General features: G+C 39.4%; 1 protein-coding gene across 2 annotated transcripts in view; it reads left to right on the plus strand.

Annotated features, from left to right (window-relative positions):
* The first annotated feature begins 734 nt into the window (after positions 1-734).
* The window catches only part of RASA1 (RAS p21 protein activator 1), a 52,947-nt gene continuing 35,533 nt past the window's right edge, over positions 735-18,148 (plus strand). Inside the window, exons 1-4 of one of the 2 annotated variants that reach the window (XM_068177555.1) lie at positions 735-1,391; positions 15,710-15,859; positions 17,204-17,339; positions 18,070-18,140. In XM_068177555.1, coding sequence (XP_068033656.1) covers positions 1,003-1,391; positions 15,710-15,859; positions 17,204-17,339; positions 18,070-18,140 — 746 coding nt within the window. In that variant the 5' untranslated portion in view covers positions 735-1,002. The remainder of the gene's footprint in view (positions 1,392-15,709; positions 15,860-17,203; positions 17,340-18,069; positions 18,141-18,148) is intronic. The other variant, XM_068177556.1, reaches the window with a different exon arrangement.

The following is an 18,148-nucleotide window of genomic DNA, read 5'->3' on the forward strand; positions in this document are numbered from 1 at the left end:
AGCTGGAGTAAATGACAAAAATACAGTTTCAGGGAAGTACAGAGTAAAGCAGACACTGAGTTCTTACAAGGTAAACAGTACCACCAGGATGTATTTTTAAAATTTATTGTTAGAATTGAATCAGAATCATTAAGGTTGGAAAATACCACCAAGATCAAGTCTAACCGTCAACCTAACACTGACAGGTATTGCCCCAGAAGCCTGTTCCAGTGCTTGTCCACCCTTTCAGTGAATTTTTTTTTCCTAATATCCAGTCTAATGCTCCCTTGACAAAAACGTTTCCACTTGTTCTATCAGTACTTGAAGGGAGGGCATGGTGCGGTGGGGACTGGTCTCTTCTACTGTGTCTGCAGTAGCAGGACCAGGGGAAACGGCTTCAAACCGAGACGGAGGAGATTCAGATTATACAGAATCATACAGAATAAGCTGAGCTAGAAGACACCCAATGGCTTTTCTTCACTGTTAGGGTGGTCAGGCATTGGAACACGTTGCCTAGGGAGGTAATGAAGTCATCATCCCTGGAGGTGTTCAAAAGGCACCCGGATCTGGCGCTGGATCATACGGCTTCAGAGTTACAGTCCTCATGTTGGGTTGAACTATTAAATCCGACACTACCCCCGCGCGTTCCCAGCCCCTCGACGGCGGAACGAGCCCTTTGTCTCCCAGGCCCGCACAACCGCAGCTACCCGCGCCCGCCATACCGTACAGCCCGGCCGGGGCTGTGCCGCCCGCGCACGCGCAGAGGTGCCGCGCAAGCGCGGAGCTCCCCGGGCGGGCGGCACTTCCCTGGGGCGACCGCGGGCCGAGGCAGCCGCGCGGGGCCCTGTGGAGCGGTCCAGCCCCCGCCCAGCCAGGCATTGTTCCCGGCCAGTCTCCGCCGGGAAGTTTCAGCCGCGTCCCGGGTCCGCTGCCTGCCGGGTCGGGGCGGGGCGCGGTGGGGGCAGGGGCCCAGAGCCCCTTTGTCGCCTCCTCCCCGGCGTGAGGCCGCCGGCGAGGCTCAACATGATGGCGGCTGAGGCCACGGGTGAGGAGGGCGGCTCGGGCGCTGTGGCCGGGACGGCGGGAGCCGCCGCCGCCGGAGAGCTGGGGCACTGCCCCGCCTTGTGCCGTGGCCGGGCGCCGGAGCCGCAAAGCCCCTTCCTGGTCGGCGGCGGCCCCCCAGGCGGGCCGGATTTGTGCTCGGTTCTGGGGCTGCTGGAGCTGGGCGCGGGACCAGCCCCTCCAGCGACCGCTAGGGCTGCCGATCCCGGCTTCCCCCCGCTACCGCCGCCGCCGCCCCCACCTCTGCTGGCCGCGGGGCTGGGAACAGTGGACGAGGGAGACTCACTGGACGGACCGGAGTACGAGGAAGAGGAGGTGGCCATTCCGCTCAATGCGCCCCCCACCAATCAGTGAGTACCCACCGCCCCCGCCTTAATCCTTGTGGGGAGTGGGTACCGTGCTGCCGGACCCCCACCGCTAGCCGGGGAGAGTGTGTGTCACACTCGGCTGGAAGTTTCACAGAAGTTTTGCGTCCCACCTCTTCACCTTCTCTCCCTCTGGTTCCGTTCCAGCAGGAAGTTTGCTTCACGGGGACACTGCCGGGAGTCTGCGGAGCGCAGCCCACCCGCAAGTCGGGAGAGTGAGCGGCGGCAGCAGGGAGGTCGGACTCCTTCCCCTTCACGGGGAGCTGGTCCTCCGGTACTGAGTGGGATCAGTTTACGGGAAAAAGGCGGCTGAGCTAGTTTTTTGAAAGTTTTCATAGCAGTACTGCAGAGGTTGCCAGGAAGAGGTTGCCATTCTGCTTATGGTTTAAACTTTTTGTTGGGGAGACGTTTCCAGTCGCTGCTAGCCCCTTCTCAGTAGAGTCATAAACTTAATTTCTGTAAATAGATTAAAAAAAACAAACTATCCATAGCATAAAAGACTTTCATTTACCATGTCATCATTTTGTATTGCATTGCTTTCTGCTGAAAAAAAAAAAAGATAACTTATCTTTTTTTTATTTCATATAGAATGAACAAAAGTAATGCCCACATGTTGGATCTTTTTAAAAATTCAGGCAGTCTTGAATAGTGGATTTAAAAGGAATTAAAATAATTTCTTATTTTAAAAGTGTTAACAGAGTGATATTTTTATACGTGTTCTAACTGCCTTGCTGCTCAACCGATTTAGAGTTGTTTTCATATATGTTATGCTTGGAGAGAGGGGACATTTGGAATAAAATGTAAACTTATAGTTAGGTTTTGTTATATTTATCCGTACATCAGGTTAAATTTGGATTCCTTTAGTGCTAGAAAGAATCTTCTACTAGAGGCAGACTAGTTCTTTGTTGAAGTTGTGTGAAATACAAGATCAGATAATGTTATAGAGAGTCTCTGTAATTAGTAAGTACTCTAAACACAGCCTTTGGATTACACTGTAGAAGATCAACAGGTTTACTCAAAGCACTTCCAAGGTGTGTATTAGAATAGAAAATAAACCTTTTCTTCCATATCCTTATCATATTCTCCCCAAAATGAAATGGTTCAGAGGCTTACATTTTTTCATTAGTATAGTTTCTAAAAATATGTTGTTGTAGTTCTTGCAGGTATAGTGGATAATTTAGGGAGTGACATACAATTGTATTTAAAGATATATATATATATATAGATAGGTCAGAAAGTTAACCTAAAAATCTGTGTGAAATTTTGGGTTCATTCTTTATATTCTGTCATAACTTGACTGATAGAGTTAACTTTGGAATTCTGTTACATACTCTTAGGATTTCAGGAGCCATTGTCATTTTAAGCAGGACATAAAATTATAATAGCTTCTATAACAAGCTTCTCCGAGCTTGTTTTGCGAATTAAAAAAACAAGTCCAAAGCAAACAAAGAAGCTCAAACACAAACCAGATACAATATGAATTCCTCGTATTCCAATTTTTAGGCTGTTAAGATGTTACAAAAGCTTTTTTAAACATGAGTATGCTTTTAAATAGTGTAAAGTTGGCATTCTGGCTTTCATAGTAACTAGTACGAAGAGATGAGAAATGAAGCACCTGCAGGTTCTGCACTTCCCATAAGGATGCTGTAATATAGTTTGCTCAGGGAGGTCTGGGGAATATGTCTTCTTTTAGTGTGTATTCTTTAATATTCAAGCAGTGGGAGGATATTAACATATAAGACCTTCTCTTTATTCACAAACTCAGAATCCCCCAGTAGGGTTGATTTTTTTAATCTTTGATTTGGAGTGAAGCTAACATGAGGCTTGTCTATTCAGTATGTGTGTTTTCATTTTTATGGAGCACAGCAGTGGTGTGTTTATCTTGCAGCTTAATGCTAGGTGGGACACACAGGATACTAGGGGATAAATTGGGCAACTCTGTTTAGGTCATTTTTTCCATTGCTTTCTGCCCCATTTGTAGAGCTCAGTGACAGAGGCTCAAATAGCATAAGAAAATGCCTTTGGATTTAATGAGTGCTGATGATGCTTTAATGAATGCTCATTCTGTTATGTATTTGATTTAAAATCGTGGTTGACAAAATCATTGTCTGTCCTAGTGTTGCATTAATGTGGCAGGAGCTGTTCTAGTATTGCAGCAAAACTGGCATTTTCATACAGTGTTTTTTGAGCAGTGCTTATCAGTTTGAAATGGAAATCAGTTGAAATCTGAAAGTGATGAACCGCACAAAATGAAATAGGCTGTCAAAATACTGTCTGGTTAAAACAAATCTTGCCCAAAGCAGATATATTCTTACAGTCACTCTTGGAGCTTGTTCTGGCAACATAATAAGAAAAAGCACTGAAGGTGAAGACAGGTAGAGGAATACTAAATAAGAATGGATTGCATTAAAGTAGACCATTTTTCCACCTGATCATAGAATGAAGTTCTGGTATCTTCACATGAATGTTCAAGGTGGCAAGCTGAGATAGAATATTGTCTTTTTTAGATAATGATTTTCTTCATCAGTTCCTGTTGTGCGTTAAAGACAACACTGTTATTTTTCAAAAGTTGGTGGGTAGTATACTCAGCACTGCTTTCCACCTGGATGTGTGGTGTTAGAAGCACTGTATTAAATTAGTAGTTAAACACAGCAAAACAACATTGTACCTAACTTGCTACAGGAAATGAAGCAGTAAGTAAACTGAGTGTGTTAGTTCATAAGTAAATGAAAATTTAAGATAAATAAAACCAGAAGTAGGATAGCATTTGGAGCCAGAAGTTTGAGGATGATTTTTCATTAGGTTAGGCAGTGTTTCTAGTTAACATTATATAATGTAATTTTGTTTGAACAGTTACTAGAGTGTCTTGACCTACTCTTTATTTAGTTTTTATGTTATGTTGTTGATTGAGTCTCATAATACCACTGTGGGACTTCTGCAGTTCATCTACTAGCCTACCCCATTGAGAAGTGTTTTTTCCAGCTTTTTTGTCTGTATGTTCTGTGATTGTGAAGGGAAGATGAACACAAATTTTCTAGTGAGGGCTTAGGTCTCTTTACAATAGGACTCCATATTTTGGTTCAAGTATAAATTCCTAAAATTCCCATAGTGGTTTTCCAGTTTCTTTCATGTCTTTCTCCCCTAAAAATAAGCGTCTTCTAATATGTCTTGCTTGTAGGCATAGTAGAAGGGAGGAGAAGGCATCTTGTTTTAATACTTTGTGCCACACATAAGTATTGCTGGGTTGATTGCTCAGTGTCCCTCCAGAGTATGGTCAGTACTAGTAAAATATTGTAGTGCTTGACAGAGTTTAAATACTTGACCTGCTTTATTTACTTTTATACACTATTTAAAGACTGAAGGTGGTCTCTAATAGTTTTTATTTTTATATAAAATACCTGCTCTATCAGTCTTGTTAGTAATAGAGCAGAAAAAAGCTTCTGTTACTAAATTAGTTTATCTTTAAATCATATTTAGTGCTGAAGGTGGTGAGGAGTAATCAGCATGGATTTATAATGGGAAAATTGTGCTTAAGCAACCTAAGAGCCTTCTGTGATGTAGTCATTGACTTGGGGGAGAAAGGGAGAGAGTTAAACATAACTTTAATAAGGCTTTTGACACTGTCTTCCTTAGACTTCTTATGGACAGACTGAAAAAGTATAGGTTAGGTAAAAGGACATGAGGTGCATAGAAAACTGATTGAATGACTGGGAACAGAGCATGATGATCAGCAGCTCAAAGTCCAGATAGAGGCAAATTACTGGAGGCCTTCCCTAGGGTGCCTTCCAGGGCCAGTACTGTGTCCTGCTTGGACAGAGTGCACATACCCTTATCAAGTTCACAGATAATGCAAAACTGAAAGAGGAGCAGCTGAAACACCAAGTAGTTGTGCTGACATCCAGAGTGATGTGGACAGGCTGGAGGATTGGGCTGCGGGAGATCTTGCATAGTTGAACAAAGGAAACACAAAGCTCTGGCACTAGGCAGTGGTAACCCTTAGCACGTGGTGGGTCTAAGCAGCTGGAAAGCAGCTCTGCAGAGAAGCATGTGAGTGTGAGGATGTGAACAAAGCCAGCAGTGTGACTGTGTGGCAAAGAAGGCTGATGGTATCTCGGGTGTCATTGGAAGGAGTGTTGTCAGCAGCTTGAGAGGGATGATCATTCTGCTCCGCTCAGCACTGGTGAGACACATCTAGGGTATTCAGTGCTGGGCTCACCAGTACAAGACAGACATGGAGTTACTCGAGTTACTTCTCATCTGGAGAAGAGGAAGTTGAGTAGATCTTAAACATGAGTATAAAAGTCATGTGGGAAGGGTACTGTGAGAGTACCAGACTGACCTCAGTGGTGTGAGGTGACAGGGCAAGAGGCAATGGAGACAAATGGAAAAACTTGAATTTCCATTTAAATACAACAGGATGCTTTTGTTTGTTATTTTGTTTGGATTTTTTTTTATGGTGAAGGTGATCAAACAGTGATGAAGATTGCTCAGTGGTCATGAAATCTCCATCATTGAAGATGTCCATGACCCAATGGAAGACAGCCCTGAGCAACCAGATGTAGCTCATCCTACCTGAGCTGAGGGTGTAAGGGGGGCAAGGTTGAACTAGGTGATCCCCAGTGATCATGTCAACTCAAGTGATTCTATCTATATGTATAAAGATACTGTTTAGAGGTGGAAATCCATGTTATAGGATCTATTTGCTGAAAACTCTTTCTGTAATTAGTCAGGGATAAAGTCAGGACAGTTGCTAATAGAGGAGATCTGTAATGAAAGTACAAGAAATATTTAAGTTGGCAAAAATAATATTTCATTACTTTCTGTATAGACACATCTTAATTTCTCTGGTAAAACTCAGGAATCTGCCTTTAAAAAGGTTTTTCTAAAGTAGCTAACAGGGCCTCTTAAATATTTAATAATTTTCTTGAAATACATAGCTTTTCTGTATAGGGTGTGTTTTTATTATAATTAATCAGATGTACAAATTAATGTACCCAGTGTTGCTAGATTAATTTCAAAGCTCCAGTCATATTTCAGGAATGGAGTATTCAGGTTTCCAGGATACTTGGTGCACACAGTGTATTATGGCAAGTTACAGTCTGATTCTTATGAAGATCAGACCCAGAAAAGTAATTTTTGTGTTCACATTTCAGTATTTTCAGCTACTTTTCAGGCCAACTTCACACCATACCAGTTTTTTTTTTTGTTGGTGTTCCATTTTTTGCTAAACTGAAATAGCAATAGTTGTTAATCTTCAAGTGCTAATAGTTTGTGGTTTTTTTTTTTTTTTTGTGAGTATGAAATTTTATCAGGGTTGGAATGTATAGAATCATAGAACCATGAATCAGTCCAGATTTTGATGGACCTTGAAAGTTCTTATGTCCCAACCTTTTGGGGGACAGGGAGTATAACTGAGATTTTCTTGCTACCTGACTGGTCACATCTTGAAAACTTCCATTGATGTTTTTCTTCTTACTGAATGAGATTTTTTCAGTGAGTGATTTTAATTGCTGGAACATTCTGATGAGATGCCCCTGAGCTTTTTATTCTTCTGAGAGGAGAGGCCTAGCTCATTCATTCCTCATGGAACAGGTTCTCCCGCCCTGTTCATCTTAGTGTCCTTCCTTTGGAAAGTGTCCAGCCTGTTCACATCTTCCTTGAATTACGTGGACCAGAGCTGGACACAGTACTCCAGCTGCAGCTGCACAGCTGGGTGGAGAGGGATGATCACCATCTAGGTTTAGCTAACTTTTGATAATCAACTCAGGAATCATATGGTAATTATGTGTAGATTTGTGTAGGAAAATTTTGATCTTCTTTTTTATTGCTATTATTTTGAGTCTACCTCTTGCTTTCCATAGAATTATGCATCTGTATGCATCTGTTTAGCCATATAAAGGAAATTGTGTTTATGGCTCATAAGGCTATGTATGGTTATTTTATTGATAAATGACATTATATTTTCTATTTATAAAATTTAGGAATGATCATAAGTCAGTCCACTTCTCAGTATTGCCATCTCTTAGTAGAGTTAGCACTAGAGATGTTACAAGGTTGGATACTTGCCTAATACTGAACATGAAGGAATTGCTTGTGTTAATCTTATTCAAACCACAGTTTTTCCCAAAAAGATGCTGGAGAAATATCTTTGTTCCTCTAAAAGCAGCATGTTACCAAGCCTCTGTAGTAATCATCTCAACCATATTCCAGTGTAGAAACAGGTGGGTTTTTTCTTTTTTTCATTTTACACAGAAATTTTTTTACGTTACACGGTGAGATTTGTTCGGTAGGGGTTGTACTGTAGATTATATTCCCCCACTGTTGTTCCTAGTGCATGTTGGAAGATTTGAACATGTGTTCACAATTCAGGTGAGGGTTTAATTTCTAGTGTAAAAATAACTGTCAGGGTTTTCTCACTGTAGAAGCAGTTAATCCATATGTGCATTTGACACATCTCTCTCTCAAAACAATCTAGCTTGCAGGAGGAGGTGAGAAAGGAGAACAAAACCAAAACCTGTGTTTGATTAAAGAGGGTGAGGGGCAAGGAGGAGGGAGGAAGATGAAAGAGCGTCTGGTACATTTAATGAGGGTAGTGGCAGACAAATTGAACAGAATCTTAGAAATTCCTTCATTATTGTCAAGGATATCTCTCATTTATATAGCCTTATTAACATTGTTTCAAAACTAATTACTCAAAAAAGGTGTATTTTTCACCTGAGGGCACAGATACCTAGCATGTAAAAATGGAAAATTTTTTGCTAAGGCCTTTAATGAGTTCCAGAATTAATTTCCTAATCTGATTCTTCAGTAAGAAAAATGCCAGCTGTTTCAAGAGCTATTTTTCTTGAAGTTTCACTGTATTTCACTTGCTTATTGGTGGTTCTTGCAAAATAAGATAGGCAGTTGGTCTTCTCAGTGTTGAATGGTATGCTCTTGTCACACCTCTGTCTCTTCTAAAGTTATGGCATTGTTTGCTAGAGCAATTGAAACTTTTAGAAGCTTTCTGCCCTTTGTGAAATTATTTAAATAGGATTGTTTATTACTCTCTTTACTGTATACGTACCTTTCTATTTCATGTTTTCATAGTCTCTTTGTTAAGACATACTGAGGTTTTCAGTTGATCCATTTAGTTCTAGCTCAGATGTGACATAAACTCTGCTGAGTTTTAATGGCTTTTTTGTGTAGGTGTGTGCAAGTTCTACGGTTAACAGGTTGACACAGCTAGTGTGCCAAAGAGTGCCTGTGGTGGTGACTTTCCATGTTAGCTGGTTGGTCCTAGTCTTACAACACAGCACAGTTCAGTTTTCTCCATTCTCTTTTTGAGGGATTTTGGAACAGTCAGATGAGAAAAGCAAAGTGAGACTTTGTTAAGCTTACATGGGTATGCTTAAGTGTCTCTTAGAAAAATGCATAGGAAAGCAAAAGGGATGAAAATCTCTCCCTCATGTTCCTAGAACTGTATGTAACACTCAGTCATGCACATTGGACAAAGAACACTTACTTGGCTAGAAGTTAATTTCAACTGCTTGTCTTAAGGGTGCATCCATTCTAGTATATTGGCAGATCTTTTTCTGGTCGTAAATTTTGTGATGTGGAGAACTGCAGAGACTTGGTCAAAAATTGGTAACTACTGAATAATAACTAACAAGATGGAAGAAGGAGATTAATGTAGTAAAATCTAACTGAAATTATTTTAGTCTTATCTCTGCAAATTAGGTGCATAAAGGCGGTATCACGCCTTACATATATGACAGAAATGGGGAGTAAGGTGGTAAAAGGCAAAGTCTTGATAAAAATAGTAGTACTGAGAGTGCAGTTTAGGCTGGGGGAAGTTATAAGACTGAAATCAAACTTCAGCAGTGAATAGGAATATTGAATCTTATCTTGGTTTAAAATCTGCTAAGGATAATATCTGCCAGACAAATATCCTGCCGAGGAAGATGCAAACCTTCCTGGAATGGGAAAACAACCCCTCCCTCCAAATTATTGTAACTTCAAAAATTACAAGGCTTCCAGGCAAAAGTAGGGGAAAAGGAATAAACAGTTCTTTACTAGCAAGTAAATAAATAAATAAATATTTAAAATAGACATACACATATATATCTCAGAACAAACAAAAACTCCCGAAGTTTGCTCATGTTAAGTGCCACTTTTCCCCTTTGGTGTAGTTATGACCATGACCAGCAGGGGACGGCTCTGGTGAGGCTACAGCTGCAGGGACTGCCTTGCAGCCGGCAGAGGGTGCTAGCGGGCTCCAGTGAGGCAGGGAAGGGTGCCGTCGTGGTCTTGTGGCCAGCAGGAGCACTGGGATACAAAAGCGGGACTTTCCCAGGTGATGATGGCCCTGGCCTCTGGCAGCACCCAGGTGTTGGCTCTGGGCTCCCTTGCAGCAAGGAATGAGAGAAGCAAGCAGACAGGTTTTGGTTGCACTGCTGAAAACCACGGGTAGCAATATCATAGGTCAGCCACACTCACTGTCACCCATGTGGCCCCTCTCCTTGATTGCTGAAGGGAAGTGGCAGTCCTGATTCCACATCCCACAGGATCTCAAGCTGAGTTTACACCTCTTGTGGTATTCCCTGAGCCATGGGGGAACCGGGGGGGAAACAGTGACAATTCCTGGCACAAATTACTGTGGGATATCCCCATCACCATGATCCACCCCTCAAGAGAATCTCCACATGGAAGGCTTGAGAGGAGGATGGTTGATGTTAACAGAATAAGAAGACAAAAATAGTTCAGGATATTTTGTTATGTAATTCTTGTCTGTCTTCATGAAACACCCCAGTCTTCTGATACTGAGGATTTTCCCAGTTCAAAGTAATCGTTGCTCTCTTTTGCCTCAAATTGAAACAGGGCTCATGGTCTGAGGTGGTAACGATCTCTAATGTGTCAAAGGCACTAAGGCAGAGTCTGAACTCATAGTAAAGGAGCTCTGACCATGATTCCTACAAGTTCTCCGTTGTTACTACAGGTTTTCTTGAAGTACCATGGTATAGCTGAGAAGAGCCTTGAGTGAAGTGGATGGGGCATTTAAAGACTGTTTTTCCTGTTCACCATAGCTTTTTCTAGATGGAAATAAAGAACTTTACAGCTGTTATCAACATCTATATTTGTACTAAGTTGTGAAACTCACTTTTACTCCCCTTCAGCACTTCCTCTTGCATTCTCTCCTTCGTTACCTACTGTGTGCCTAAGTAAAAATTGCAGCGTACTTTAAGAGCAGAATCCTTTAGTAGAGCAGCAAAACTTCACACTTGCTTTTCCCACATGTAAAAAGGAAATATGTAAATATAAAGATTTGATTGTACAATGTGGCATGCTTCCATATGTAATGGCAGCTGCCTCCTTCTGTATAGTAAATTCACCGTCTACTACCTCTTTGTGAATGGCTGGTTACTTGCATGAGCCTTGTGCTGTTGGGGCTGTGATGGGGGCTGGAAGCTGTATAGCTATACTGTGAACTTGCTAAATGCATCCCTCCTCACATTAAGAAGGGTTGGGTGGGCCTAATGGGGCTGGTGTGACTACCCAGCATCTTCTGTGAAGCATGGGAAAATACAGGGATCTCTTGTTTGTGTGTGGACCAGAGGTGACAGCTCTGACTGCAGTGCAGCTCATTCCACGAGGTTCATGTCTTGTCCTACGGTTGTCAGCCACTCAGTGTGGCGGTAGTATAGGCACCATTCTTCTGCACACCTCTGTGTTGCTTGTGTGGATATAGAGGCTCATTGTGATGTTGTGTCTTTGTTCTGTCTGCATTCTGTAATTAAATTGTGATAGATAGGATTGGAGTTTTGAACATGCTGCTTTTGAAATAAACTGGCAAATGGGAGTATTTTCATACATACTTTTGACAGTTTTCTGAAACATGTAAGCCTTCTACTGGTATTTTCTTAGAAGCAAAATAAAGAACAGCTACACAGTTTTCTTAAAGCAGGCAAGTTAAACAGGTAGTCACAGAAAAGAAACACCTCAATTGCTATCTATAATTGATAGGACATTTTATAGTTAAATCATTTCATAGCATATGCTTGCAAGGCTACTTACTCTCTTTCAATGCATGTTATAACAGCAACTGCATTGTTAGACTACTAGCTCTGTTTCAGAATGTCATTGAATTATGTTTGCTCAAAACACAATGAAAGGAGTGGATTGTCAGCATTTAAAAAAATGCAAAGGTAATGTTAGAAATACTGAAGTGTTCCTAGGGTAGGATCAGGCAAACAAGCAGATGTGACTGATGAGAAATTATGGGGACCTTGTGGCAATAATGGAGGATGTACATCTAAGTGGTAGTGAGTTAGAGTTTTGAGTGTAAGCACTTGTAAGTTACAGTCATTTGGCAAGTTATTTATGAAGAGCTAGGCAGGTTTTTAATGTAATACCTTCCCATCCAAACTTTAATTCCTTTCATGAGACTTACGGTACACCATACATAGCACGTCCTTTTGCATCCATTGAGAATCTCTGTGGTTGGCATTGCTTTGGACTGAAAACAATAAACTTGAAACTGTTTTGATTGCAAAATATTTAAGTTGTAAATCTTGATGTAGAAAACTCAGAGGGAGAGGTGGTTTCTTGTGTTGTATATTTGCAGAAATACTCAGGCTTCACTCAACTACCTGATTGGAGCTTAAAACCAAAGGATCTGGTGGTTTATTTCATTTCTGAAATGATGGTAGCATGTTTATATCCTTCAGAGTGTTCTGTGCTCTATTCTCTGATGAAATTAGGAGTATGGCTAGCTCTGGAGTTTACTCATTTCTGTTGTACTTTCTTTGGATAGCACTGACTATTGGATGGATCTTCCTTTGTAATACAGCATAAGAGATCTTAAAATCTTTCATTAGTGCTCATTAGATTAGTCAATATCCTTAAATGAGATTGAATACTGCAGTTTGGTAAAACAGTGTTTACTGTTTGCTATCAAAGTCCTTGAAAATGATGATGGGAAGTTGCAGAATATATCTTTCTATAATACTGAAAACTGGTCATAGCAGGATGGGTTATAAGGCATTGATTCTGACAGTGATGTCTTTCAGTACTCCTAGATTGAATATTACGTGAATAAACTGTTTTTTATGTATTGATGAAACTCTGCTCTCTGAAAAAATGCAGTTATTTCTTGACAATCATTTTGTGTATTCTAAAGTTATTATGCAAGTTTGCACTTAAGTGTGTATCCTATTTTTTTAAAGATGTGTGAAATCAGCAGAGGTTTCCTGATGATATCACTTCAGCTGTTTTCTCTTATAATTGTTCAATATTGACTACTGTGCTGTCATTTGTATTAAATTTAGTGTTAATATTTATTTCTGCAGCTAGTACTATAGAGTTATGTGGTACATTACAGTAATGCAGAGTGAGCTGTAAAATACAGTGTTTTTTTTGTCATCAGAAGTTAACATTTTATATATGGGCTCAGTGACACTGAATTTAATTGCACTCAGAAGTTAACTTAATATTTTTATTTCAGAAAACAAACCTTTCCTTAAATGCTTTACCAGGTAATAAATGTCTTCTGGTACACTTGATATAAAAGTGTTGAATGGGACAAAATATAGCCTGTTTAGTGTTAGAGAATGTAATCTCCAATATGTGGGATATAGCAATATATATATTGCCATCACCAGCAAGGAGGGTGTCTTTTTTGTTTGAAGCTTCTGGACTGAGAATTGGGGCATCTAAATTTGTGCTATTGTTAGAAATTCCAGTCCCTTACAGAAAAAAATCTTCTATTTGCATATGATCCTGCCTGCCTTATTAAAGTTTATTCTGTAATTTTTTTTTGTAATTTGCATTCCTATTAAGGCTCCCACTTCTTCATTTTGAAATTGTGCCTTTCTTAAAATTTGGCATTTTAATGCAATATGTCTCTCAATAGAAATAAGATTATTTTCCTCAAGTGTGTGATAAATAGGAACAAATAAAAGCTCAGTGAACCTGTTATTAGTCTAAAATAGATTTCATGAAATGGAATGTTGGTTTCTTCATCAGGAAAGCTTATTGGATCACTGAGGAGTTATATACTTCATGAAAGTCAGTCTATCCAGGAAAGCAATGCCCAGTTGTGACATGTTGGGAACAAACTCGCTCAGGTTTCAGCTGTGCTGTGTACACTGACACACAGAATATTTCATCCTACTTACTTTAAAATCAACTGTCTTCATTTTGCTTCCTTTCCTAAAAGACCCTCCTTGTTGGGAAGGTGTGACCACTTCTTTGTAGACTGTCTTTGAATGACAGTTTCTGTTCATGAAGCTGCTTTGCTCTGGAATGGAATGACACAGGCTCTTGCTAATATAACTAGGCCTGCAGCAGTTTCAAGTTTTAAATGTTGTACAGACACAACAGTGCTTCTACTGGTTTAACTTGTTTTGATCAGGGTGAGGAAGAGAAGCAAAGGGGAGCAATACTAGTGAGCACCCAGTTTTAAACAGTTAAACAGTATCTATGCTTGTGCTGCTCCTAATGGTGAAATGGTGTTTTTTGGTTTGGTTTATCAAGGTTTTGTTCTGATAAAAGCTCTCAAAGCTTTTGTTTCCATTTTGTAACAAAAAAAATTGCTTTTGTTCAGATTTTATCAACAGCTTAGCTTTTAATTTTTTTTTGAAGCTGTAGGCTGTGAAAAATTTGATGTTTTTGCATATGTTAGTTTAACAGATCATTTACATATCTTTGAAATAGCATGTGTGTGAATTTTACAAAGCAGTCTGTGAACTGTTAGAACTAAACGGTATATTGCGAGAACCCAAGACATCCCTCTGGCAGTCATGGCTGTCTCGAGACCCTGGCAGGGGGCTCAGAGACCTTGGCACAAAGTCAAAAACACCTGTGGCTTAGATTTTAGGCCGTGGAAAAAAACTGCCAACTTTGTATGAGGAATTACAAGCCACAAGGCTTTGAGTAGTGTGGTAGTTTAATTAACACATGGTGAAAAAGTAGAATTTTGGGGCCTTTTAGAATGGGGTTCAAGGGGACAAGATGGAAGGATTTGGGCGTGTCCTGACCTTCTTCTCCTCCTCCTTGCCCTCCATGTCTTGGTGTGATGGTGACACTTTTCTGTTGGTTTAAGGTAGAGACACACTGTCCAACATAAATGATAGATATTAGCACATTATTGTAAACATAGTACACGTAGTTTTTAGTATAAAATGCAAACACCGTCTTAGAGGGCACACAGAGTGCCATGGCCGACTTGCTAGACAGAGCTTAGCAGGCCGACTTGCTAGACAGAGCTTAGCAGGTCAGAGAAGGAATGTTACAGATAAGAGAAAATAAACAGCCTTGAGAAGCCAACCCTACGCATTCAGACTTCTCTGTGCAGGCTGGGAAGCAAGGACTTTTGCATTCTCGGGATCACCTCGATATCCAGACCCCAACAGTATATAATCTGAAATGGTGAAGGATTTTAATTGTCTAAAACACTGGCTATTTTGAAGCTCACAGTTTCCGAGTGTAAAAATTAAAGGTTAAATCAAGCAAAATTAGGTGGAGGAGCTAATGAATTATTGCAATATATAGCTCTGGAACGTACTGTGGCTTGGTGAAGGTAATGAGAGCAATGGCTGTCTTGAAAACTGCACTCCATCACTCTTTTCTTGGAAAAAAAAAGTTATACTTGATCATTTGAAGTAGAAAAAGTGTTCTGACAAAGGCTGTGTAAATAAACTGAGGTAGGTGATTGAATGCTTGAATGGCAGCAGTAGATTTAAAGATTCCTTTATCATATTTTGCAGTCTGTGGTTTTCCATGCATCAGCACTCACTTTTGATTGAGGGAGTGCACATTGTGATTAGGAAAGATGATTTTGGGGCTGGATGGTGGCCTGGTGACTGCTGTCCAGTTCTTTACTGACTTTGCTGCAGTAGCATTTCTTTCAGCTGAGGAACAGTCTGATAGAATTCACTTCTCCATTTCTGCTTTTGAAATACCCAGCCTGAACTGACACCTTTGTAGGCTTAAAATACAATAGTGTTCCAAGTCAGGTCACTCACCTCAGTTTCTGTTTTTTAAAGTGAACAAATTAGAGAGGAGATAAAAACTGATTATGTGTAGAGCCTCTGCCTCTTAGGGTTGTTCCTTGGGAAAAGTAGGTTATCAGAAAAACTCTGCTGTGTTAAATATAGTGTTTATTGGAAATAAGTAAACTAGGAGGTTGAACTTGTAACAATGTGATAGACTAAGTTTTGGAGTTACGGGTTTTGACTGAAAGATTTTCTTCCTTTTAGGTGTCTATTTTGTGAAAGTAAATGAAGCCCTTAAGTTCTAAGGACACCCATTGTTACTCTTTTATTCAGGTGGTATCATGGAAAACTTGACAGAACAATTGCAGAAGAACGACTTCGACAAGCAGGAAAACCTGGAAGCTACCTTATTCGAGAGAGTGATCGGAGACCAGGTTCATTTGTGCTTTCATTCCTTAGTAAAACAAATGTCAATCATTTTAGGTGAGAATTAAGTGCTTAATTTTAAATACTTGATCTATCTACTTTTTGTTTCAGAACACAATAAAGTGAACAATAATTGTATTACACTGCAATATTTTTGACTCTTAATGCTTTCATTGTGCAGCTTTTTACTTGTGTTTGATTGTTTTAAACCATGCTACTTGAAAATTACTTTGTAGGTTGAAGAACTGAAGTGTGAGGAAACCAAAAATATCTGTATAGAGAAGCTTGCCTAAAGTGGTTTGAATAAACTTAAAGCGCCATGCAGGTTTCATTCAGTCAGTGAAGGAGATTGTTTTGTATCTGTTCCACAGTAATCATTGCAGTTAGCACAGTTAAAGTGGTAGCACATCTGGTAGTTTCCTTAATTTTGAGGGGAAAAAACCCCACCCACAACCAACAAACACCCCCCCAAAACAAACAAAAAAAACCCCAAACAAACAAAAAAAGCCACCAAAAAATCCCAAAGCAAAAAACATCAGTAGATTATATGTTTAGTAGTTGAAAGATTTGCTGGAAACAGCTTTCATCATCTGTCCTGAGCATTGTTTTCTGATTGCCATTGCAGAAGTAAAGGCTTATGAGCTTGGATTTAATATCTGAAGATTCATTTTTGTATGCATTTTACATTACTTCTTGGGAGAAACAGCTTAATTCAAATTATGCATTAAAAAATCTATTCTTTAAGAAAATACACAAATGTTAAAGAAAAAAATAAACTGTTTTGTAAGAAGTCTGTGTTTTATTAAACTGCTGAAATGGTTGTGTGAGCTTTTTCCCATTAGATACCAAATTTTTAAATTGAGTTTCAGGAGATAACTTTGATTATTCCGAAGTAATTTCTTTTAATATGGATGCTAAACTAACTGTAGTAAAATGACTAATTTTTGATGTTGTTTTCTGCATTGTATAGTCATGAAGTGTAGTAATTTTTTGTTAAAGTGCTTTGCTACTTTGTTCAGTCTATGCCTGTTATAAAAAGTCTATGTTGTGCATGATACAAGTAATAATGCTGTTGTGTAGTAGTGCGTTATTTCAGTTTTTCAGGATGTTCACACTTATATTTTTTTAAATTTCATTAAGTCTTGACAAATGTACTGTCTTTTTTCTGTGAATCAGCACTTTAGATAAAAAACTGGTGGCTCATAAAATATATGTGTGAATATTTTTGATAAAATATTCATTGGTTTATTTATATGTTTACAGAGGGTCTGTAATACTGCATTTTGCTGAATATAGGCACTGTTTTAAGAATTAAGCATGATTCCTGATCTCCTTTTCTTCAAAACAAATTGATAGCAAAATTTTTTCTAATGTCAAGATTCTGTGTTTTTTTATTAACAGGATTATTGCCATGTGTGGAGACTATTACATTGGTGGGCGTCGCTTTGCTTCACTCTCAGACCTTATTGGTTATTACAGTCATGTGTCCTGCTTGCTCAAAGGGGAAAAGCTCTTATTTCCAGTAGCACCTCCAGAGGCAAGTAAAAAAAATCCTGAAAACTAACTTACTAAGGTGCTTGTAACTTGAATCACTATTTAGAATTTTCTTTGGGAAAAAATTTGAGAAACTTTCCTGTTGTTTTGTATAGGCATACATGCAACTGTAAGGAGTATAAAAGTGCATGTTTACTGATACAAAGTAATGATAAAAAAAATTGCTATTTAATAAAAATACATAATGAGGAAGATAGAGGTATTGCAGTTATTGCACAATGTAGTAACATCATTTTAAGTAGACAGAGAAAAAGGAGACAATATTGAGTTCTTGTAATAAAGAACCTTCATTGTTCTGTCACATTTTGGATAACTAACAATAGTTTCAAATATGCATCCTGAAGATAACCAAGGTTTCTTTCAAATGCCCATCCTTAAAACAACGAAAGTAATTAAAATGAAAAAAAACCACTGCAAAATATCCCATGTAACAAAACCCAAAACCTGAATAAAGATGTTTCTGAATGTTAAAATTCTGAACATTACTTTTGCTCTAAGTGAAAAAAAAAATTAAAGTAAGTGCTCTTAGTCAACAAATCACATGTTTCTAGCTGACAGTGGTTTTGAGCTTTGGAAATATAAAACTGGCAAGGCGGATATAAGTGATGTTCTGTGCCTCACAATAGCATAAGGCTGGGGAGAAAGATTGTACAGTATAGAATATACAGTACAGAATATAGACAAAAAAAACATTGCTCTTTTTTAAACTGTAGCCTGTGGAAGACAGAAGAAGAGTTCGAGCAATTCTACCTTACACCAAAGTGCCAGAAACTGATGAAATAAGGTATGTTT

Source organism: Anomalospiza imberbis, chromosome Z (assembly GCF_031753505.1).
Source record: "Anomalospiza imberbis isolate Cuckoo-Finch-1a 21T00152 chromosome Z, ASM3175350v1, whole genome shotgun sequence".
NCBI lineage: Eukaryota > Metazoa > Chordata > Aves > Passeriformes > Viduidae > Anomalospiza > Anomalospiza imberbis.